The sequence below is a fragment of the Oryctolagus cuniculus genome, chromosome 15 (genome assembly GCF_964237555.1).
Source record: "Oryctolagus cuniculus chromosome 15, mOryCun1.1, whole genome shotgun sequence".
In the NCBI taxonomy this organism is placed as follows: Eukaryota; Metazoa; Chordata; class Mammalia; order Lagomorpha; family Leporidae; genus Oryctolagus; species Oryctolagus cuniculus.
Genome location: NC_091446.1, coordinates 27,797,494 through 27,819,853, shown reverse-complemented (window position 1 = coordinate 27,819,853; position 22,360 = coordinate 27,797,494). Strand labels below are relative to the sequence as shown.

General features: G+C 55.6%; 1 protein-coding gene across 3 annotated transcripts; it reads right to left on the bottom strand.

The window, feature by feature from the left end:
• Positions 1-243: 243 nt before the first annotated feature.
• On the bottom strand, positions 244-13,001 carry LDB1 (LIM domain binding 1). 3 transcript variants are annotated; one of them, XM_051824132.2, is made up of 11 exons: positions 12,836-13,001; positions 5,228-5,330; positions 5,049-5,093; positions 4,856-4,931; positions 4,652-4,754; positions 4,367-4,539; positions 3,613-3,735; positions 3,316-3,399; positions 3,100-3,223; positions 2,799-2,947; positions 244-2,067 (listed from the first exon to the last, which is right to left on the bottom strand). In XM_051824132.2, exons 1-11 carry the CDS (start codon positions 12,858-12,860, stop codon positions 1,837-1,839), a joined length of 1,236 nt encoding a protein of 411 aa, XP_051680092.1. In that variant the 5' UTR covers positions 12,861-13,001; the 3' UTR covers positions 244-1,836. The 3 variants fall into 3 exon arrangements, with proteins under 3 accessions (XP_051680092.1, XP_051680093.1, XP_008268617.1); XM_051824133.2 differs by having other exon boundaries at positions 2,805-2,947; XM_008270395.4 differs by lacking the exon at positions 12,836-13,001 and adding an exon at positions 7,771-7,909.
• Between the last annotated feature and the right edge of the window lie 9,359 nt (positions 13,002-22,360).

The following is a 22,360-nucleotide window of genomic DNA, read 5'->3' as shown; positions in this document are numbered from 1 at the left end:
ACCCAACCTTGCCAGCAGCCTCATGACAGCTGGGGCTGATGAGCAAGTCCCCAGTGAGGCTGGGAAACCAACTTTTGAGGGAGATGGGGCCAGGCAAGGGCATTTAGAGACATTCTTCAGGGTGTGGGGTGAAGGAGAGGTACAAACAGGGCCACTCCGAGAGTAAGGGGAAATGAAATGGGAGGAGCAGGAGGGACTGCCTTGGACTAGTCATTATTAGGTGGCAATGACCAACCAGGACACTCTCAAACCAAAAAGTCTCTTTATTGATCAGTACCATACATGACTCAAATGGCCCAAAAAAAAAAAAAAAAAAAAAAAAAAAAGGCATTACAGTTGGGTGGGACATCCACCTTCCTCACCCCTTCCCTCAGCTCCTGACACACCACCACCCTTCCCAAAGTGGCAGCCAACGTGGAGGAAACAGGGTGTGGTGGAGTGCAGACTCCAGAGGGAAGAGGGGAGAGGCGGTGCTAACACTTCCTGGGACTGGCCACAGGAAAAGGCGGCAAAGCCAGAGCTGGGTGTGGCTCCGTGGGACCCTGCTCCTGGTCTCTCCCCAGTCCTGAGCCTCCGCGTGTCTAACCAAGACACGCAGCTCAGGATTCTGGCTGCCTCCTTCTTTCCCTGAAGAAGGAGGGGGAGGGGATGTCGGGAGATGAAGACCCTCTACCTCAGCTGGGGGGCACAGGGGCCTATTTCTCCCTGGTGGGCTTAGAGCTGGGGCATCCTCTACAGCTCCTTCCCCTCTATGAGGGCAGGGTAGGCCTACATATGCAGTTGAGAGGTTGGGGAAAGAGTTCTGCAGGAGAGTGGATGAGCCCCTCTCCCATTCCATGCCTGCCCGACTGAGACAGAACAAAAAATACAGCGACAAACAAGGCTGCTCCCTTCCCTCCACACTCCCTAAGCGGGGCGCCTCCCCCATCCAAGACAGCTGTGTAGTGGAGGACTGTGAAGACTACACACCATGAGGGGTGGGGGGCTGGGACAGAGTGGGTCACGAGCACGAGGACAGGCCGGAGTCCTGGAGGCTGGGGAGCGACAGAGCAGGGGGCTGTCACGAAGACATGGCTGCCAAGGCCCTCCTGGCCATAGCATGTCTTCCCCAACTCCAGGCACTCCTGAGGGAAAGGGAAGAGAGATGGCAAAGTGTCTCCTTGGTCTGAAGCTCTGAAACTGTAAAAAAATGATCTGCGCACCTCCCCACCCCTCACCCCAACCTGGGCCCCAGGCCCCCCATCTGCTGGGAGTAGGGAGGTAGCTGGGCTTTGAATAGGAGGGAAGACGGGGGACGTGAATGACTTTTTTTTTTTAAACTTACATTTTTAATAATATATTTTTTTAAAAACTTGGAGCTGGGATAAATGGCAGAGGGAGGAGGAGCCCAGAGCTTTACCCCTCAATTACCAGCTGCCTAGGGGGAGGGGCATCCAGCCAAGCCCCGTGTAACTTCTTGAGTCCCTAAGAGTTGTGGGTACAGACAACCCAAGGCTTCAAGGGGGTAAAGTCAGGAGGACAGGGAACCCGGAGCTTGGAGTGACGATGGAGACAAACACCCTGGGGTGGGGTGGTCAGGACATTTCTCAGAGGCCCAGGGCCCACAGAGGCATCCACCTGAGTACCCCCTTCCCCCAAGAGGCTCTGCAGAGGCCAGGCCCAGCCCAGGGACACTGGGAGGCAAATCTTGGCACCTGCCCCCAGCAAGTCCAGTTCCTCCCTGAAGTGGGTGAATGGAGGATGCCCATGCTCAGTCTCTTCATTCTGTCTTCTGCTCCCTGGGGCTGCGAGGGGTGGGGCAGGCAGGCAGAGTGCTGGGTGGTCACGGCAGGGCCTTCACTGGGAGGCCTGTGACGTGGGGTTCTCCGATTTGCTTTCTTGGCTGGACGGAGGCTTGCTGTTCCAGGGGCTGTTGGCGCCCAGTGCAGGGGAGTTGTTAAAGCTGTCCTCGTCGTCAATGCCGTTGGCCGCGTCAAACTGGGTGTTCTCCAGACGGGTGATGAGCCTCTCGTCCTCGTCCCCGAACTCCCCGCCCATCAGGGTGGGCTCCCCCACCACCATCACATCCTGAGAGTGGCGGAGGTCCCCAAACATAATCGGGGCAGGGGCTCGCCCGACCCAGGGCGGCAGATACCCCCAGAGCCCCAGTGCCCACCCTGGACGCTCAATACCCTCCCCGCCCACTCCTCGGACCCCAATGTAAAGCCCAAACTCCGAGCTGACACCCTCAGCTCCCGGAACCCTTCCCACTGAAGGACACCAGAGCATCACAGCCTTTAGCCCGTGACTATCAGATTCTGGGAGAAGTCAGTCTACTCCCCTAGACGCCTAGTCCACTGCCCCCAGCTGTCAGGGGAGTCGCTACACTTCCGTCCACACGTAGGAACGCAGATCATAAACGTGAGGGAGGGGACTGTGTGCACGTGCATGTGTTCTAGACCTGCAAACACTCAAGTCTGCGTGTCCTCCTCTCAGTGCATGTGTGTGCGTGCGTGTGTGCATGCGTGTTTCTGACGGTCTGCGTGCTCCAAGCTATCGGTCCTCAAAGTCCGTATGTTCTCGTGGCTGTCTCCGTCCCTTGTGCCCTGCGTTCCTATGGCTGAGTCTGTGTGATCACAGCCAAGCGTGTGCCTGCCAAGGACTCTGTTCTCATCAGTGAAAGAAGTCTGTCCATGCTGGCAGAGTGCACGGGGAAAACTGCCTTTGCTTCTATGCCGGCTAGTGAGCTCGGGCCCGGACCAGGGTCAGGGGTGAGTGGTGGGGCAGCCCAGAAGAGAGAAGAAAGCCGAGATGCTTACAGGTACCTGGCTGGAGAGGGCGAAGGTGCTGGCCGGGCTCTTCTTCTTGCTGTTGCTGTTGTTGGTGTTGCCACCCCCCGAACTCATGGTGCTGCCCCCTGACATCTTCCGTTTCCGCCGCTTGCTGGGCTGCTGCCGTGCGGGTTCCGCTGTTGCAGGGAAGGAGGTTCAGGTGGGAAGGGCCCTGGCTGCCCTGTTCTCCAGTCTGGCTCCTACCCTGACCCCAGTTATGCAAGGCGGGAACAAGGCAGGGGGCAGGGGGAACAGCCTAAGGAGATAAAGCCACAGCCTGGGCACTCACCGGGGGGTGCGACCATGCGCTGCCACTTCTGGAAAAGGCAGGTCTTGAGGCAGTCTCGGGGGCTGAGGCTGTAAGTCTTGTGGCGGGACATGAGCTCCTGCATGGGCTCGAGTATCACACAGAGCTGGGGGCAGACCGGGAGGCGGCTTGTCAGGAGGGAGACACAGAGCCAACACCAAATGAGACGGGGCAGAAACTGAGTGACCAGAGACTCACTCGGAGGTAGTTGAGAGTGGAGTTGGACAGCCCACACCGCGTGATGTTTTTGGACAGCTGATCCAACATCTGGGGGTCCTGGGCCTGGAGGGCGAGGAAGACAGGACAGTGGCACTGCACCTGGGTTGTGTCCGCTCAGGTCCTATCATCTGAGCGTCGTGACACCCTTAGACGGACCGGGGCTGTTATGGAACCTGCTCTCCAAATGAGAAAGCCCGAACCCCGTCTGCGGCCACGTCAGGAAACAGCAGGCCCCGTTGCAACCCTTCCTGCTGCCTGCTGCTCCCTCGCACTCACGTGCATGGCAAGGATGCTGCGGGGGATGAGCTCTCGGTGCTGCCGGATGCTGAAGTGCCACGTCTTTATCCTCATCATGTCGTCAAACATGAACTCCAGGTATAGCCGGCCCTCCACGCACACCTGGGGGACAGGCCCGTCACAACCCTGCCCACTCCCCGAACCTACAAACATGCCTGCCAGAGTTTTCCCACGTTTCCAAGGCACATATTTTTGCTGCCTGCTCATAAATCTGGGTGCTTAACTGTTAGGGTAGCCCCTACCCCCTTTGTATGTGTTAACACCCTTGGCCCTTACAGAAAGACACATACGAGTGTCTAATACAAGGGCACTTCAAAAAGTTGGTGGAAAATGAGATTAAAGGTTAAAATGTATTTTGGTGTAAAAAGACTGGAAATCCAGTTTATCCATAATAGCTATTTTCCAAGCACTTTCTGAAGACCCCTCACACACATACACACAGAACAGAAAAACTTAACAGATCCTTGTCCTCTCCCCACCCAGCTTGTGACACAGCCCTCTGCGACAAGCTCTCCAGGGTCAGGCTCTGTGTCCCGCTGCACCACCGGGGACCAGAAAACTTCAAGCACACAAGCTCAAGGATCGTCTGCTGAATGCTGCAGTGTGCCTGCCTTCCCTTCTCATTTGGCCACGTCCCATTATGCCTCCCTGGGGAACAACCCTGAGTACAAGCTGGGAGAGAGGAAATCAAACCCAGGTGTCTTGGGGTCCCACATGCAGCTGGGTTGCTGACCTGAGTGAACATGGGTTTGCCGTGCTGGGTCACCATGCTACCCTGGTCACAGTCGAGGGACACAAAGTTGCTGTGGAATGCCTCCTTGGGATGCTTAAGCACATAGTACAGCTCCGTGGCACCCCCCTCAAAGATGCTGCGGAAGTAGCGTGGGATGAGGGTCCGGCCAATAGCTGTAGAGAGGAGACAAACTCTTCAAGACAGAGGAAGCTCAAAAGGGCCCAGGCAGATGTCTCCCCTGGCACTTCCAGAAACTACACAGCAGGACCCCCGGAGGTCACTCACTGTATCTCTTTGGTCCATCCTCCAGGCAGAAAGTGATGGTCAACATGGCGTCATCTTCAAAGAACTCAGTCGTGAAAGCATCCCACCAGAGATTGTCACACTCCTAGGGAGTGCAGAGGGGGGTTGTGTGTCTGTGTCACAGGGCAACCCACAGGAGTGCCCGGATCGCTCACCTCTTCCCAGCCCTCTTTCCTCTGGCCATACCTCTGTCCAGTTCTGAAGCCGTTTGTTAAGCTCAAATATCCTGTAGTCAGTTTGGTTGCCATATGGTGTATGCCTCCTGGGGAAGTAAAGGACAGAGGTCAGCAGGAGCAGAGCCTTCTCACTGTCCCCCAAGTCTGCCCTCTCCCATTACAATGGAAGACACCCCCCCCCCCCCACGCTGGACTCCACTTACCCAATCCCAGGCTCCAGGTATGTAGGCGGGTACATGGGAGTTGGGCTGTGTAAGGGAAGAGGCTATGAGAATGGGGGTGGAAGACCGGAATTATTTGGTGGTGGTGGGGGTGTTACTCCCTCCCCTCTCCAGGCAGGGTCCCACCTGGAGAAGGGTAAGGAAGTGGCCAAGAGACTTACCCTACATCCCGATCTAGCATGGTGCCGGGATGGAAGGGGGGGAAGGCGTTGCCGTTCGGGGGCTCCTTCGGCGAGTACAGCTTGAACGACTTGGAGGAGCAACCTAGAAAGGAAGGAAAGCCCACTGAGCCGCCTGGGAGTTCTCCTGGGAGCCCGCTAGGCCAGGAAGATGGGTTTACTGAGCCCCCTGCCCAGATTACAACAAGGGACTACTCACTCTAGGAAGCACCTGTCTCCCTCTAACAAATCTGGTCTCGGTCTTTGTTTCATTAAGAAACCGGGAGTACTCAGCCCTAATCTCATACTCAAAACCCAATTTCTTCATTTTGCTGGGCCGTAGATGACGGAAGAGGAACTGACGCTGGGAAGAATACTAGTATCACAGAATATATATCCAAACATTAGAATCTGATTTTGACACACTCCCTTTTTATCTACATAGCTTCATTCAAGCATCTCAATCGCCTTGTGAGGTAGCAGGGTTGACTGAAATAGTCCCATTTTACAGATGAGGCAAAGCAGGTAACCCACAAAGCTAGGACTTGAGCCCAGATCCTTTGGACTCCCATATCATGTACTACTTCTAAACATCTGACCCCTTTACTGCCCTCTACAGACCAAGGTGGGGGAGGAGAAAGGGGGGGTCTTAGGTACTCTCTGCCCCTCCTCCACCTCCAGGGTCTCAGAAGCCCAGGGTCTGGGAAGATAAAGGGGGAGGGGGTGCCTGTTGGGTGCCACCCACCAGATAACCAGTTGGGCCTTCAGCCTCCCCCACCAACGGCCACTCCCTTATCAGCCCAGCCCCCACCCTCACACCCACCATGGGTAGAGTACTGTCTCCAAACCAGAAACCCAAAGCCTCAAGCCCTTCTCTCCTGAGACTTGCAGTGGGGGAGGGACAGAGCTGCCTCCACTGGATCCCAGGTCCAGGAGGCAAGTGATAACCAAACAAGGGTCTCTGCTGTGCATCTGTGCACCTGTACATGCCCCCTCTTCATCCAACAGCACACAATTCCCAGCAATCTCCTGCCCGAAAAAGTGTTCAGTTCATTGTTGGGTATGAGCCAGGTGCTCCTGCTGCTCTGCTAACCCCCTGCCAGAAATAGGGGGAAACTGAGGCACCGCCCCACAGGTTCTGGCCCTGGTCTAAGCAACTTCCGCAGGCCCCCAGATCTGGACTGCTTTGGGGAGGGTAGCTGTACTGGCAGAATGTGAGCTCCCTCCCCAGTGCAGACAGAAAACCTATGTTGTTCCTTGGGGGGAAGAGACAAAGGAAGACCCTGTGCCAACATGTGTCATTTAACTCTCTCCCCAGGGCCCTCTCCTCACAATGTGGGCAAAAGGAGGGTCCCAGAGGGGCCTAGACTGCACAGTCCCTGAAGGTGCCAGGAGTCAGAGCCTGTGTGTGCCTGCACATGCGTGTGCCTGCACATGCGTGTGCCTCATCCTGCCTAGCAGGCTTCCACCCTCATCTCGCCCCAACACGCCTACCAAGGGCTGGAACCCAGCAGCCCCAGGCAGGATCTGGGAGCCTCAATAGGCCCTCACCCCGCGCAAGCACTGTACAGGCCACATCCACATGGTCCAAGTATGGCACGCACTGCCTCCACATGCCAGTTTGGACCGAACCTGTGTCTCGGCAGAGACGGCCCCCACCCAGCCGCCAAGGTAGATTACCGCCACGCAGGAAACCCAAGTTTACACAGCCCACCAGAAGCCAGGCCTGGGCAATGAACTCAGAGTCTGCATTCTCCCATCTGGATCTCCTCCCATAGTTAGGGGATCCTTTCCCCCACAGCATAACTACCACCACCCCGAGTGCAGAGTCCACTTGAAGACATGTGTCAACTCGAGATCAGGACACCTGGGTTCCTTCCTCCCCAGTTCCAGAAAAGTCTCACAGCCTAAGTTCCTCTCTCTCCCTCTCTCTCAAGAAGGGACAGGCACTGCCTGGGACTGGGTATTGGCTTCTAGAGCTGAAGCCCAAGGTTCTGGGGTCTCTATTTACACCTCCAGTGAATGGACACAAACAAGCTCAGCAGCTCTCCTGAGCCACAGCAACTCCCAGTAGCCCCAGCACAAGAGCTTGGGAGTGAGAAGAGAAGGGGAGGGACATCACCCAGACCATCTGTCCCTGTTGCTGCCTGTCCCCAGTAGCAGGGGTGGAGGGAGCAAGGTGGGGGTGGGGGTGACGGGGATGTGTCCTCCAACCCGGGAGTGGGCCTGTTCCCCCACCCTAGCCATCTGGGAGTCTAATTTAGGAGGGGGGAAAGGAGACCAAGAGCCCAAACTAGTAAAGTTTTCTCAAGACTGTGCTACAACCTGGGGCTGATGGGGGGGTTCTTCCAGCTGGGCATTTCCATGGTAACGAGCCAGACCTGAGGGCAAGCCCCCTCCCTTCGTGGGGTGGGGGTGGCTGCCGGTGGGTGGGTCAGCAGGCCAGAGAGCCCCGGCCTCTTGAGCTGGGGCACCTCTCCCAGGCCAGGGCCGGACTGAGGGCCTTCCGCCCACCCCCAACAGGCTTGCAGGGTGCCCAGACTTACCTGGGAGAACTGAGGGGCCAGGAGAGGTGCGGGGAGCGGCTGGGAGCCCAGGGGGCCCTGGCAGGGGTGAGGACTGAGGGGGGCCAACTTCAGCCGCTCATGTCCCGAGTGGGACAGGCAGGCCTGGCTGGGAGCTCCACTCCACCGGCCGCACAAAGACGCACACGCACGGCCTTAGCCCGCCCCGCGGCGGCCACAGCCCCGGGGGAAAGTTACAATGGCCACTGGGCCGGGGGCTGGGGGCCAGGGGGCCGGCCTGGGGGGCGGGGGGCCGCGGGGAGTCCGGAGCCTTCTTTGTTTGCAAGGTTTCCCTCAACAATGGCTGCTCCGCTCTTTCCTCTCTCCTCCTCCTCCTCGGCTCTCCCCGCCGCCGCCTCTCGCTGCCTCTGCCTCCGAGCAGCCCGCCCGCCCTCCCCAGGCCACCGGGCCCTTCCGCTGGGGGCACCAGGAGAGGCAGGGCCCAGCACCCACACTCACTCGCACACTCAGACACACACGCAGCGCCCGCCGGCTGCCTGCCTTTTCTCCCTTTCTCTCCCTCCCTCCCTCCTCTCCTCCTCCTCCTCCTCCTCCCCGCTCGCTCTCTCCGAGCTCCTCTCCGAATGAGGCCCCAGGGCGGGCGGAGGGTGGAGCCGCCCCGCCGGCCCCGCCCCCTCCCCGCGAGGAAAGAGGAAGAGCGAGCGAGGGAGGGAGGGCGCGAGGGAGGGACTGCTGAGAAAAACAAAAGAGAGACAGAGACGGGGAGAGACAGGGGACCGACGGCCTGGGCCGGAAGAGACCTGGATGCAGGGGGAGGCCTGCGGGGGGGCAGGGGCGAAGCGCAGCCAGAGTCGTGGGCAGGGGGACTGTGCTCTCCTCTCCGCACACTCCCAGTGTCTTCGAACTGCCTCCCCAGCCTCCCCCCTACCCCGCCCCGGTCTCTCCTCCCTCCTCTCCCCAGAGGGCTCGGGGAGAAGGCTGGCCTGGGCTGCCACCCTGGGCTGCTCCGCGGAACTCCCCGAGCAGCTGGGGGGAGGCTCCGGGGGCTATTTTTGACAGAGACACATTCTGACTTCAGCCTGTAAACACCGATTGCTGGGAGGGGACACTCCGGGCTGCCCTGCCCCAACCCAGCCAAGTTCCAAGCCCCAGCCTGGGCTCACCTTAATGGGAAGCCCCCTTCCCCCCACCACCACCCTAAAGCCACGTGGTGTCAGAGCTGGGGAAGGCAAACTTGCCCCTTCAAGCCTCAGAGAGGGCACAGGAGTCAGCGGAGGTGGGCCTGTTCTTCAATTGGACAAGGGGCATCCCAAGGCAGGGGGCAGTTCTCAAACTTGGGGGCAGCCCAGGACTACTACCTAGACACACAGGACAAGGAAACCAAACACAGGGATAAGGGACTCTGGTACTTCCTACCTCTTTGCCATGTTAGTGTCTGCTCCTCTGCTACACACACACACACACACACACACACAGGTACTTGCATACAACCCCAAGGACAGAGGTTGTGCAACCATCACACCCTAGCACTGGGAATATCCTCCACGGATAACGAATCTCACTTTCACATAAATCAGTACCTGATACACCTGTCAACCTGTGATACACCTCAGGACACAGACAGGTACACACACACACACAGTCAGTCCCTGACTTCCACATAAACTGGGACCTGTTACACACATGTACTCCGACCCCCAATATACACACCGTAACACCATAACTGTCTCATGCCCCCATAACCCAGGACAGACTATCACACGCATACCCTGACTGACTGTTATACTGGAACTTACTCCATAAACCACCCTTCCTGAAACCTACATACTATTCCCCATCACAGCCTGGCTACAGCAGAGACCCCACTTTTCACAAACCTATTGAAACCCATGACATTGAAACCCCAAGCCAGACCTTGCAACATATATCCTGCCCCCAGGGCTTAACACATTGCCACTGATTACCAAGTTTACAGCCCAGCTCTCCAACCACCAACAGGGCAATCCCCATTACTTCCCAAGCTGTGTTCTCAGGCAGTCCCTGGAGAACTCCTTACAGTGCACAGGGCCAAACATCCTTACTCGTCTAGAAGGCAGGGACACAGGAGGGCTGGAGGCTGCAACTCTGGACTTTCAGCCCCACTATATTCACTAGCCCTGGGGCACTGCAGCCATTCCTCCCCCTCCTCCTCCAGGCCTCAAAGGACTGTCCACATGGAGAAGGGGGTTGGGTCTGTGCTCTGGGAATCTGCCCCTAGCCCAGAGCTCAGAACCCCCACCCAGCCCGCCTCCTCACACAAGGGCCCTCCTGTCTCACTGTGGGGAAGAAGGGCCCCTAAACACCAAGATGTCTCAAGACTCTGGCATATCACCCACACAGGCCCGTACCTCGTCCCCTTCTCTAGCAAGCCTGTGTCTGCTCTGAGCCAGTTTCCCTGGTGCACAGGGGCTCAGAACAGGTCCAGCTTGAGCACGCAAGTCTGAGTTAGAAGGACCTAAAATTGGTGGTGGCAGGGAGCAGCCAAGAATGACAAAGGTAAGGAGGGAGAGAAGACAGAGCACTCCTCCTGGAGGTGGACTCAAATGACAGCAGCCGCCCCAGCCCACAGGATAAGGTACCAGCACTGCCCCCTGCCTGGGCCCCTGACCCAGGCCTCCAGTGTGCCTGCCCCCCTTCCTTTGTCTGTGCCCGGCCTCCCGTTGGCCTGGCGCTCTGCCATCCTCCTCTCCTGGCTCCCAGCCGCCACCACTGCTGCCTCCTCCCCTCCCCCTACTCCTCCCTGCCTTAACCCTTCTGAGCCACATGCTGCCCCAGGCGGGCCCTGGCACTCTTAGCATCCTGCCCAGGGCGATGCCCCTTAGCAGAGGTTCCTCCTGCTTCTGGCCCTTTCAGCCCCAGAAGTGGCTTCCACCACAGGAGCACTATGGGAGCTAGGGGTGCGTGTATGTGTGTATCTTCTGGTATTTCTGTGTGTGCATGTGTGTGGGTCTGCGTGTGCTCTGGCTTCCCTCAGTCACATGTGTGGGGCATGTGCTGTCTCTGCCGGGCTGGGGGAGGAGGAGGAGCCAGGAGACAGCAGAGCACAAAGGAGAGACTCAGGCAGGCAGGCAGGCAGGCAAGCAGGCGGCAGGCGACCTGCCAGGGCACCTCAGCCCTCACCCCAGGGCAGCTCAAGGCGGGGGAGTCTCTGGGCTTGAACTGCTAATCCAGCGACGATGCCCTTGCATACTTGCATGGCTCCTGACCACCCATGCTAGAATGATCCCCTCTCTTACCCCAACTCCTACCATTCCCTACCTCCACGCCACTCTTGGCAAGCTCTTCCCGTGTGGCTCTCCTTGAAGTCTAACCTCAGTCCATCCTCTGTGCTGTTAATCCATCACACTTCTCCATGGCCAGGAGGAACAGTCCTCACTCTTTGCCATCTTTTGCCCCCTCTCCTTCAGCCAGTCCACCAAGACACACAAAAAGAATATGCCTTTTGGGGGCAATGTCTGAACTTGTGCCCCTCCCCCACCCATGGCACACCCCTGCACACAGGTCTTCTTCCTGTCCCCATGCTGCTGCCCCCAGAGTAAGAAACTTTCCCTGTCTTCCCACTGGACCCAGGCACCTTGTCCCAACTTCAGAACCAACCTTCCAACCGCCTCCAGCCTGAAAACCCTCTGTATACACCCCCTGCCCCATCTAAGAATCAAAACCGAAGACTCAGTCCTCTAGTTTGCTCAGTCTTAGTTTTTGCTTTGCTCCTGTGTGGAGATGGAGGGTCAGGACCCAGGATGGCCCGAGAGCATGCATGGATATGAATGGGGTACTGCCCAGCATGGGGCGATTAGAAGGAAGAAAATACTCAAAACATGCACACCCAGCTCCTAGGAGAAAGGGTGGTGGAGCAAGGCAGGATTCCAGCTTGGCCAGTTCTTCCTTCTCTCTCCCACTCTCTACAGCAGGAGTCAGCTGCTTCCACACTGGGATATTCCAGGATCCTTAGACTCTCTTAGCCCTCCCTCTGCGGCCCTGTGCCCCTTAAATGTCAGCCTCAGCAGGCCCTTGGTGTGTGCCCAGCCCGGCCCAGCCCGGCCTGGGTCACGTGATTGCCAAGGAAGCTTCCACACTGGCAGCTTCCCTGGGGATGTGTGGCTGTGTTTGTGTGTATTTGGGGGTGGGGTCCAGTTGGGGAATACAGGCCTCCCAGAGAACCAGCATCTGGAGGGGCTAGATTCAGTGAGGCTGCCTTCCTGGAGGAAGCTGATGCCAGCCCGGAACAGGAGGACCAATCTGAGGACCCTCCGTGGAACACCTCTCCCAGTCACATGGCTTCTGTCTTTCCTCCCCCTCCAGGAAAAAGCACTGCCCCTAGGAAGAGCTGAAAGGTCTTAGGGAGGCAGGAACGTGAACTCTGCAAGTTCTCACTTTGGGGTCAAGCGCTGCTCTCCCCAACTTAACTCTCCACCAATCACTCTATTTCCTAGTTTTCCTGGGGCTGTCACATTCCCCCTCCCACTAGCGCAGAGATGCCAGACCCAAGGGCCCAATTATCAGGCACCCCCCAAGGAGTACCTCCTGCCCCTCAGGAGGGACAACCTTCCCTGGCAACAGGCAGGCAAAGTTGGAGGGGGGCAAGATGGGCCCCCGTAAACTCTCCCCCAAAACAGGTCCTTGGAAACAGCCTGAAGGGGGTGTCACAGAATATGTAAGAGGCAATAGGCAGCAGGGAAGGGGGGGCACCCCAAACCAGCCAATCACAACTCTATGATGACCTAAGGGGGGGGTCAAAAGTCCAGAGTCACTTGTGATTGGCTAACACCCTGGAATTCTGGGAATTTCAGTCCCCCCAACCCCTCCCCAATTAGCTTCCCCCCCAGAAAAACACATACACATAAGCTAGCCTCTGTGCCCCCTCCCAACGCCTCTGGGCGGGTGCGTCTTTACACGGTAGGGGAAAACCCTCCCTGCGGACCCCATATAGCCCCAACCTCCCCCATCCCATTGACGACCCCCACACAAGTTCTCGCCAACCAAGGGGTGAGGGGTCCGCGGGGAGGGTCAGGAAGGGAGGGGCCAGGCGACCGCGCGCCCCACTCACCAGGACAGGCACAGCCCACTGACATCTTCACATCGCCCGCCGCTGGGGGCCCAGCCGAGTCACGGTGCCCGCCCCTCGCGGGGGGACAGGCCGGGCATGAGCCGCCGCCGCCGCCCGCGGCCCCCGCTGCCCTCGCCGCCGGCCCGACCCGGCCTCTGCCCGGTGCGGGCGGCCCCTGGCTGCAGCGAGGGGCCTGTCAGGCGCCGAGCAGACAGGAAGGAAGCCAGGCAGGAAGGCGAGCTGCCGCTGCGTGTGTGCGCGCGGGCGTGCGTCCCCGGAGTGTGTGTCCGTGTGTGCGCGTGTGCGTGTGCGTGTCTGTGCGCTCCCGCCGCCCTCGCCGCCGCCCTCCCCGCAGCCGCCGCCGCCGCCGCCGCCGCTCCCCCGCCCGCGCCCGCGCCCGCGTCCTCGCGCTCGCGCTCGCCTCTCGCTGGCGCCGGTTCTCCAGCCCCCGGCGGGCTGGGCCGGGCTTTATTAATATGCTAATTGTCCTGCTAGTGGGAGGGGAGAGCTGTGTCAAAGTGACCTGGACGAGCGCGCAGCTAGCGACGACGTGCGTGCGCCGCGCGGCGGGAGGGCGGCGAGGGGCCCGGAGCGCTCAGCGAACGGCATGCATGTGACGCAGCTTTTAAAAAAGGAGACGGAGGCAGAGACCCCAGAAGGGGAGGACGGTGTGGAGGGGGGGATGGGAGGCGAAGCCTCACATTCGGTGTCTGTCCTCCGGGTGCCGCCGGGTTGGGAGCGTGGCTGAGCCGGCGCGGGAGCCGGGGCTGGGGAGGCGGAGCCAGGGTGGGCAGTGAGGTGTAGCTCTCTCCACCCCAGGCCGCGTTCCGGGAGGGGAAAAGGGACCAATGATCACCGGCCCTTGCTCCCTGCGGAGACCCCCTGCCTTATTGTAGAGACCCCTTTTTATGCACCCCTACCCCAGGCTGGGTTGGGAGAGAAACACTATCCTAATTTTCTGCAGCAACCCTGCAACTCACCCCCCCAAAATTAACCACTCCTCCCTTGCCTGCTAAACCAGTTGGGACTAGAACTAAAAGGGTTAATTAAGTGGGGTTCCCGCCCTCCCCCCGCCCAAAGGCTTGGGATCCGCGTTTTGCTGGGGGGAGGGGGCTGCGGAATGACCACCTGGCTGGACTGGGTAGGGGGAGAGCAGCCATCCTTCCCCCTCACGGGCTCTGACGCATCAGTCAAGACTCTCCTCCCTTCCCCCCCTTCATCCAGCCTCGGCGCCTTCCACACCCCACCCCGCCTCCGCCCCCGTGCCTGGAAGCTGCTCTTTTGAGGGCTTTGGAGACTACTGGAAGCCGACCCCTCCAGTGCCCCCAACCCTTAGGGGCAGAGGCCAAGGGGGTTGGGGGTGGGGAGAGAGGATCTGAGGGCCCACGTTAGAAGCACGGCTTCCCCAGGGAGGAGCCTCCCAACCTTCAGGCACTCCTCAAGGACTCCCCTAGCCAGCCTAGGAAGGGAGGGGCTCCATCTCCATCCCTTCCCAAAAGCCCAGCCTTAGCTGCCTCATAAACAGGAAATACCTATTAGCCGGGAGGAGGGAGGGGTGGGGATCTGCCTGGGGGTCCCCAGCTGCTGGCTTTTCTGTTAAACTTCAGGGCAGGATCCCAGGCTAGTGTCCCCTCTCTGGGGCGACTTGGTAGGAGTCTTCCCCTTTTGTTACTTGGGGGGCTTGGTGGACAGGACTGTTTGGTTCCCTCATTGTAGCCCAGAATCTGCATAGCTGGCTTGACTGGTTGGGGGACGGTTGCAGATGTGAAGGCTGAAGTGTTTGAGACCCCTTAGCACCTTAGGTTTTTGCTGAGGGAGCATGAAATAAGGGGAGGTGCAGCCTGGGGACGGGGGTCCCTCTCCCTCCTGTGAGCTTAGAATGGGGAGGTGCCGCATTGTGGATTCCTCACCCCCAGCTCTTCGCATCACTGCCCCCACCAGGACACAAAGGAACTTGACAGAAGCAGTCCACACTCAGGGAGTGTGTCCTTGACAGCATCTCCTGCCGGAGTCCACCTCCTCCTGGTGTTCCCCCACAGAGTGGATTAGGGGGACTCACCAACAGAACATGGGCTCTGCTCTGGATGCCTCGGTGTGAGTTCCAGCTCTGCTTGTCCCTAGCTATCACCAGCTGAATGACCTGGGACAGCTGATTACCGTGCCCTGAGCTTCGGCTGTACCCTCAGTAACCAGTACCTGAAGGCTGAGAATCAGCTGGACACTGGGTATACCCAGTTACCTCGCCTGGCACCCACTGTGCGAGCAGTGCTCAGCAGACTTGAGCTCCTTTATGCTGTTCCTAAGGTTGCTTTGCCTCCAGAGTGTCAGGAGGGGGCTGAATTGGCTGGACGATTTGAGATGGTATGGAAGAGAGGGGAATGCTTGCTTTGACCCCCTTCTGTATGTTGTCATAAATGTGCCTCCCCCCCAATCCTGTGACAATTTGCCCTGTGGCCACTCATACCAGCTAACTAGCTTGACCAGATTCCATGGTGATCCAGATCACTTGGGTGGACAGCTGAGCTGATAACCTCTCCTGTGAAGATCATTGCCCCTCTGAATGGCAGGGTCTCTTTTCCAAGATTTCCCATGCAGAAGGTGGAAGGCAAGGGAGTAGGAAAAGCAGGGCATTTGTTGAGTGTGGGCTGTGTGCCGGGTACTGTGCTAGGTGGTTCACACCTGTGCTGTCATCTGCTTCTCACGAAGGCGTTTGGAAGAAGGTAGTGTTCTCTTCACTGAACAAGCAAGAAGTCTAAGGCCCTAGAGGTTAATAAATTAGAACTTGCTTGTAAAACACTCTTCTCTCTTCACCTATGAACTAGTTAACGCCTCCTAACACCTCAGTTCTAGCCGCCCTTTCTCTGGAAAGATTGCCCCTCTACCACCATTCCCATCCTAGCTAGTGACCCAGTTTCTTTCAAGGAAACACCATCTCTATGCTGTTGAGTACCAAGATTTTGACTCCTGGAGGAATCAGACTTAGGTAAGTTAGGTAATTTGCCCTAGGTCACATAGCTAACAAGCACTTGACCCACTTCTCCTGCCTTGCTTCTTGTGTGGATCAGACTTGGGGAGGGAGAGAATATCTGTAGAGCAGCTCTGGGAATCAGGTGCAAGCAAAAATGGGAAGAAAAGTTCCAGCCGCCTGACAACTGGAATGTGGTAGAGTGGGCCATCCTGATCTGACTGTCAATGGCCTGGAGAAGGGGAGGCTTAGCTGATTTGAATGAATAAATCTAACCAGCCAGCTTTCTTTGTTTCTGAGGTGAAATTTACATGACAAAATTAAACATTTTTGAAAGGCAGAGTTACAGAGAGGAGAGAGAAGGAAAGACAGATCTTCCCTCTGCTGGTTCATTCCCCAAATGGTCACAATGGCGGGCCCAAGAACTCAGCCCGTCTTCCACTGGTTTCCCAGGTGCATTAGTAGGGAGCTGGATGGGAAGTGAAGCAGCTGGGTGCTCTTTTGGGATGCGAGTGCTGCAGGTACCACAATGCAGGCCTAAAAGTTAAACATGTTAAAATGATTAATTCAGAGGCATTCCAGTATTTTTATTTATTTATTTGACAAGTAGAATTATAGACAGTGAGAGAGAAAGGTCTTGCCTCCGGTGGTTCACCCCCCAAGTGGCCGCTACGGCTGGCGCGCTGCACCAATCCGAAGCCAGGAGCCAGGTGCTTCCTCTTGGTCTCCCAAGCACTTGGGCCATCCTCCACTGCCTTCCCAGGCCACAGCAGAGAGCTGGACTGGAAGAGGAGCAAGCGGGACTAGAACCCGGCGCCCATATGGGATGCCGGCGCCCCAGGTGGAGGATTAAAGAAAGACAGAGTTAAAGAGAAAGAAAGAGGAAGAGAAAGAGATCCTCTGTTCACTGATTTACTCCCCAAATGGCTGCAATGGCCAGGGTTGTGCCAGGCCAAAGTCAGGAGCCAGGAATTCCATCTGGGTCTCCCACGAAGGTGCAGGGACCCAAGGACTTGGGCCATCTTCCACTGCTTTCCTAGGCACATTAGCAGGGAGCTGGATCAGAAGTAGAGCATCTGGGACTTAACATTGACCCAGGGAAGAAGATTTTTTTTTTTAATATTTATTTATTTATCTGAAAGTCAGAGTTACAGAGAGAGAGAGAGAGAGAGAGAGAGAGGTCTTACATCTGATGGTTCACTCCCCAATTGGCTGCAACGGCCAGAGCTGCGCCGATCCAAAGTCAGGAGCCAGGAGCTTCTTCCGGGTCTCCCACATGGGTTTAGGGGCCCAAGCACTTGGGTCATCTTCTACTGCTTTCCCAGACCATAGGAGAGAGCTGTATTGGAAGAGGAGCAGCCGGGACTGGAACCAGCGCCCATATGGGATGCTGGCGCTCCAGGCCAGGGCATTAACCCGCTGCACCACAGCACCGGCCCCAAGAAGATCTTCTTAAAAAACAAAACAGGCTGGTTCTGTGACATAGTGGGTAAAAGCCACTGCCTGCAGTGTCAGCATCCCATATGGTTGGAGTCTCAGCTGCTGCACTTCTGATCCAGCTCTCTGCTATGGCCTGAAAAAGCAGAACAAGTCCTTTGGCCCCTGCACCTGCGTAGGAGACCTGGAAGAGGCTCCTGCACCAGCATGGGAGACCCTGGCTCCTGGCTTTGGATTGACACAGCTCCGGCCGTTGCAGCCAATTGTGGAGTGAACCAGCGGATGGAAGATTTGTCTTTATCTCTCCTTCGCTCTGTGTAACTCTGCCTTTCAAATAAATAAATAAATCTTTAAGAACAAAACAAAGAAACAATAACAAACAGATAGCAGAGTTACGCATTTGGCCTAGTGGTGACGCTTGTACCCGTGATGCTTTCATCCCGACCCCAGAGTGTCAGGGATACAAGTCCCAGCTCCAGTCCAATTCCAGCTGGGAGGCTACAGATGATGGCTCCAGTGGTTGGGTCCCTGCTACTCATGGGATAGACCCAAATTAATTTCCTAGGTCCTGGCTTTGGCCTGGTCCACCTCTGGTTATTGCAGCCATTTGGGGTGTGAACTAGTGAGTTGGAAAGCTCTCTGGCTGGCTATGTTGTTTAAAAAAAAAAAAAAAAAAAAGCAAAAGCCCACAGAAGCTTCCTGGATCTCTCCCATCTAATTTCCTCTCCTGGCCTTTGTGTTCTATATCTTCTCCCCACATTGCTCAATTGCTCACACCCTTAAAATTTCCTTAAACACTTAGTAGCATTGCTGTTTCTTTTTTTCTTTTAAAGATCTTTCATCTGCTCTTCAGATGGCTGCAACAGCCAGGGCTGAGCCAGGCTGAAGCCAGGAGCCCGGAGCTTCTTCCAGGTCTCCCATTTGGGTGGCAGGGGCCCAAGCACTTGGGCCATCTTCCATTGCTTTCCCAGGCACATTAGCAGGGAGCCAGATAGGAAGTGGAACAGCTGGGACCCAAACTGAAGCCCATATGGGATGTTGGCACTGCAAGTGGTGGCTCAACCCATTGTGCCACAGCACCAGCACCTTACAAGAGTATTTTTAAAAGTATATTTCTTTGAAGCAGAACGAGTGAGCGAGTGAGAGAGATCTTCCATCTGTTGCTTCACTCTTCAAATGTTTGCAACAGCCAGGGATGGGCCAAGCCATAGCCAGGAGCCTGGAACTCCATCTGGGTCTGTTATATAGGTGGCAGGAACCCAAGTACTTGAGAGCCATCATTGCTGACTCCTGGGGGTGTGCTCTACCAGAAGGCTGGATTGGAAGGGGAAGTGGACCTTGATCCCAGGCACTCCGATGCAGATGTCCCAAGCAACAGCTTAACTCACTGTGCTACAACATCCGCCCCAGATTACAAGAATTTTATTTGGTGGAATTTATGTTTCCATGCCCCCCACATGACTCTTGTCTATTTGCTACCATCATCACTTTTTAGCACCACCATTGCTTTCTCTGCCAATTTGGTTTCTCTCTCTTTTTTTTTTTTGGGGGGGGGGGGACAGGCAGAGTGGACAGTGAGAGAGAGAGACAGAGAGAAAGGTCTTCCTTTTTCCGTTGTTCACCCCCCAATGGGCGCTGCAGCCGGCGCGCTGCAGCCAGTGCACCACGCTGATCTGAAGCCAGGAGCCAGGTGCTTCTCCTGGTCTCTCATGCGGGTGCAGGGCCCAAGGACCCAGGCCATGCTCCACTGTACTCCAGGGCCATAGTAGAGAGCTGGCCTGGAAGAGGGGCAACCAGGACAGAATCCGCCGCCCCAACTGGGACTAGAACCCGGTGTGCCAGCACCGCAGGCAAAGGATTAGCCTATTGAGCTGTGGTGCCGGCCTGCCAATTCGGTTTCTCAAAGTATATAAGAAACTCCCAGGAAAACTGTAAAACATTTAGAAAGTCCCACTGTCAGATGGACTAAATTGTATTTCTAGAGAAAAATCTGAGGATTTAAAAAAAGATTATTTACTTGAAAGGCAGAATTAGAGAGAGAGAGAGAGAGAGAGAGAGAGAGAATCTTCCATCTGTGGCTCACTCTCTAAATGGCCTCAATAGCCAGGGTTGGGCTGGGCAGAAGCCAGAGCTGCATTTGAGTCTCCCCATGTGGTTTCAGGGGCCCAAGGAGTTGGGCCATATTCCACTGGTTTCCCAGATAATTAGCAGGAAGCTGGATGGGGAGCAGAGCAGCTGGGACGGGAATCAGCACTCTGATATGGGATGCTGCTGTCACTGGTGATGGCTTAACCTAAAAAATCACCACATGGGCCCCTGAGCAAATGGTTTAACCCTGTAGCCTCAATTTCTTCTTAAGGAGACCAAGGAAAGCAATTTTAGCAGTTAGTTGTTTTTTTTTGTTTTTTTTTTTTTTTTTGACAGGCAGAGTGGACAGTGAGAGAGAGAGACAGAGAGAAAGGTCTTCCTTTGCCGTTGGTTCACCCTCCAATGGCCGCTGCGGCCGGCGCACCGCGCTGATCCGATGGCAGGAGCCAGGAGCCAGGTGCTTTTCCTGGTCTCCCATGGGGTGCAGGGCCCAAGCACCTGGGCCATCCTCCACTGCACTCCCTGGCCACAGCAGAGAGCTGGCCTGGAAGAGGGGCAACCAGGACAGAATCCGGTGCCCCGACCGGGACTAGAACCCGGTGTGCCGGTGCCGCTAGGCGGAGGATTAGCCTAGTGAGCCGCGGCGCCGGCCAGTTAGAACTTTTTAATTCTAGATGTTGCAAGGATTCAAAGATGTGACAGCAAGCTGAGGATCAGAAACCATTTCTCAAATGTGGGTTGTCTGGGGCTAAAAATAGTATACTTAAAAGGATGTTTCAGTGACAGGGACCCAAGGACTTCAACCATCAGCTGCTGCCTCTCAGAGTGTGCACTAGCAGGAAGCTGGATCAGAAGTGGATTAGCTGGGACTTGACTCAAGCTTGCTTGCTTGCTTGCTTTTTTTTTTTTTTTTAAGATTTATTTATTTAAGCGGGTGCCGCGGCTCAATAGGCTAATCATCCGCCTGCGGCGCCAGCACACCAGGTTCTAGTCCTGGTCGGGGCGCCAGATTCTGTCCCGGTTGCTCCTCTTCCAGTCCAGCTCTCTGCTGTGGCCTGCGAGTGCAGTGGAGGATGGCCCAAGTGCTTGGGCCCTGCACCTGCTTGGGAGACCAGGAGAAGCACCTGGCTCCTGGCTTCGGATCAGTGCAGTGCACCGGCCATTAGAGGGTGAACCAACGGTAAAGGAAGACCTTTCTCTCTGTCTCCCTCTCTCTCCCACTGTCCACTCTGCTTGTTTAAAAAAAAAAAAAAAGAAAGAAAGAAAAAGGATTTATTTATTTGAAAGTCAGAATTACACACAGAGAGAAGGAGAGGCAGAGAGAGTAAGAGAGGTCTTCCATCTGCTGGTTCACTTCCCGGATGGCTGCAATGCCCAGAGCTGTGCCCGAGCCAGGAGCTTCTTCCTGGTCTCCCATGTGGGTGCAGGGACCCAAGAACTTGGGCCATCTTGTTACTGCTTTCCCAGGCCGTAGCAGAGAGCTGGATTGGAAGTGGAGCAGCTGGGGTCTGAAACCTGCACCCTTATGGGATGCTGGTACTTCAAGTGGCAGCTTTACCTGCTACACCACAGCGCCGGCCCTGAACCAAGCATTCTGAGGTGAGATGCCAGCATCCCAAGTGGCACCAAACAACCCTTCCCCCATAGGCAATTTTATTTTCAAGTTTGTTGGAAATAAACTCTATTGTTGGCCCTCATGTAATTATGAAGAAAATTGTGAATATGATTTTTTCCATATTTATGCCTTCCAAAGCCTACTACTTGTAAAGACTACACTGATTTACCTGAAACATTAAGCAACAACTGAAAGAGAAGTCCTTTCCTCTTATGAGTTTTTAGTGGCTATCCATGTCAGGGTACCCTTCCAAAAGGGCAACTGGCATTACTCATTGAATTTCCAATGCATACATCTTTTAACTCATCAAGCAAATTTCCACAAAATTGTTGAAAGACTGCACAAATGTGCAGATACATGTATACAACATGTACAAAGATGTCCACCATGAATTAACATGTGATAGTGAAAAAGCAGAAACAACTTACCTATCTAAATAGTGATATATTCATAAAATGGAACTGCTAACAGCTCAGAAAATATTTGGCTAGTGAATGGGTTAACATATTGTTATATGAGAATAGCATGTTGTAGCACCATATATATTGTATGATCCCATTTTTGAACAAAGAAAAGACCAGTTTGTCTCTCTACATTTTTATATTCACAGAAAAAAAAAGTGTGGATGAATACCCACTAAAGGCAACAAAGGTTGAATCTGGGAAGTAGAACTGGAATTTGCAAGATTTTTTTCCCCTCTATACACTTCTGTACTATTTTAAATAATTTTTAAGCAGTTGTAGTAAAGTTTTTCAAAAATAAAAAACAACATGATGTAGATTCTAATGGCAAATAAGAGCACAGTAGAGGCAGTGATGGACTGCTGAAATACAGAACGGGGTCAAAAAGGCGGTCCTAGATTAAACAGGATATGAAGCATATTCGGAGGTTCAAATATTCCAGGCAGAAATACAGAGCAGAACACGAATCTTTGGAAGACAGAAAGATACATGGAGCAGCAGGAAACAAGTTTGGTAATGAAAAGCCAACGTAGGCTTCTGAGCAGCACCTGAGACCAGAGATCGAGGTGTTTTGAGATGAAATTCGCGGTAGTGCTGCAGTCTGGGATTAGGTGAGGTTTAGCGCCTCGAGTGTGGGTATACACTAGGGGGTGCTGTTTTCAAACAGAGGCCCACTTGGACTAAGGCGAAAGGAATGTACAGCAGGTAGAACGTGACAGAAGCCCTTCCAACAGCTGGACAAATTAGCGAAAATGAAATGATACGCCAACGTCAACTCTCTCCTCGTTCCTGCAAGCTCCCCTAGTCAGTCTCGCCGGGTAACCCACGACTGGGCACCACAGCACCACTAGAGAGCGTACCGCTCGGCCTGGGCTTAAAGCGACTACTACTCCCAGGAAACCTCGCGCGAGACCAGGGTCTCTTCCCAGGTGCTAGAGGGTCTCGTCGCACAGCCTTCT

Coding starts and splice junctions, on each gene's coding strand:
- LDB1 (XM_051824132.2), bottom strand. CDS start 12,860: ATGTCAGTGGGCTGTGCCTGTCCTG. Junction 5,331..12,835: donor AGTGGGCTGTGCCTGTCCTG/GTGAGTGGGGCG, acceptor CTTCCTTTCTAG/GTTGCTCCTCCAAGTCGTTC. Junction 4,755..4,855: donor GGCTTCAGAACTGGACAGAG/GTATGGCCAGAG, acceptor TGCACTCCCTAG/GAGTGTGACAATCTCTGGTG.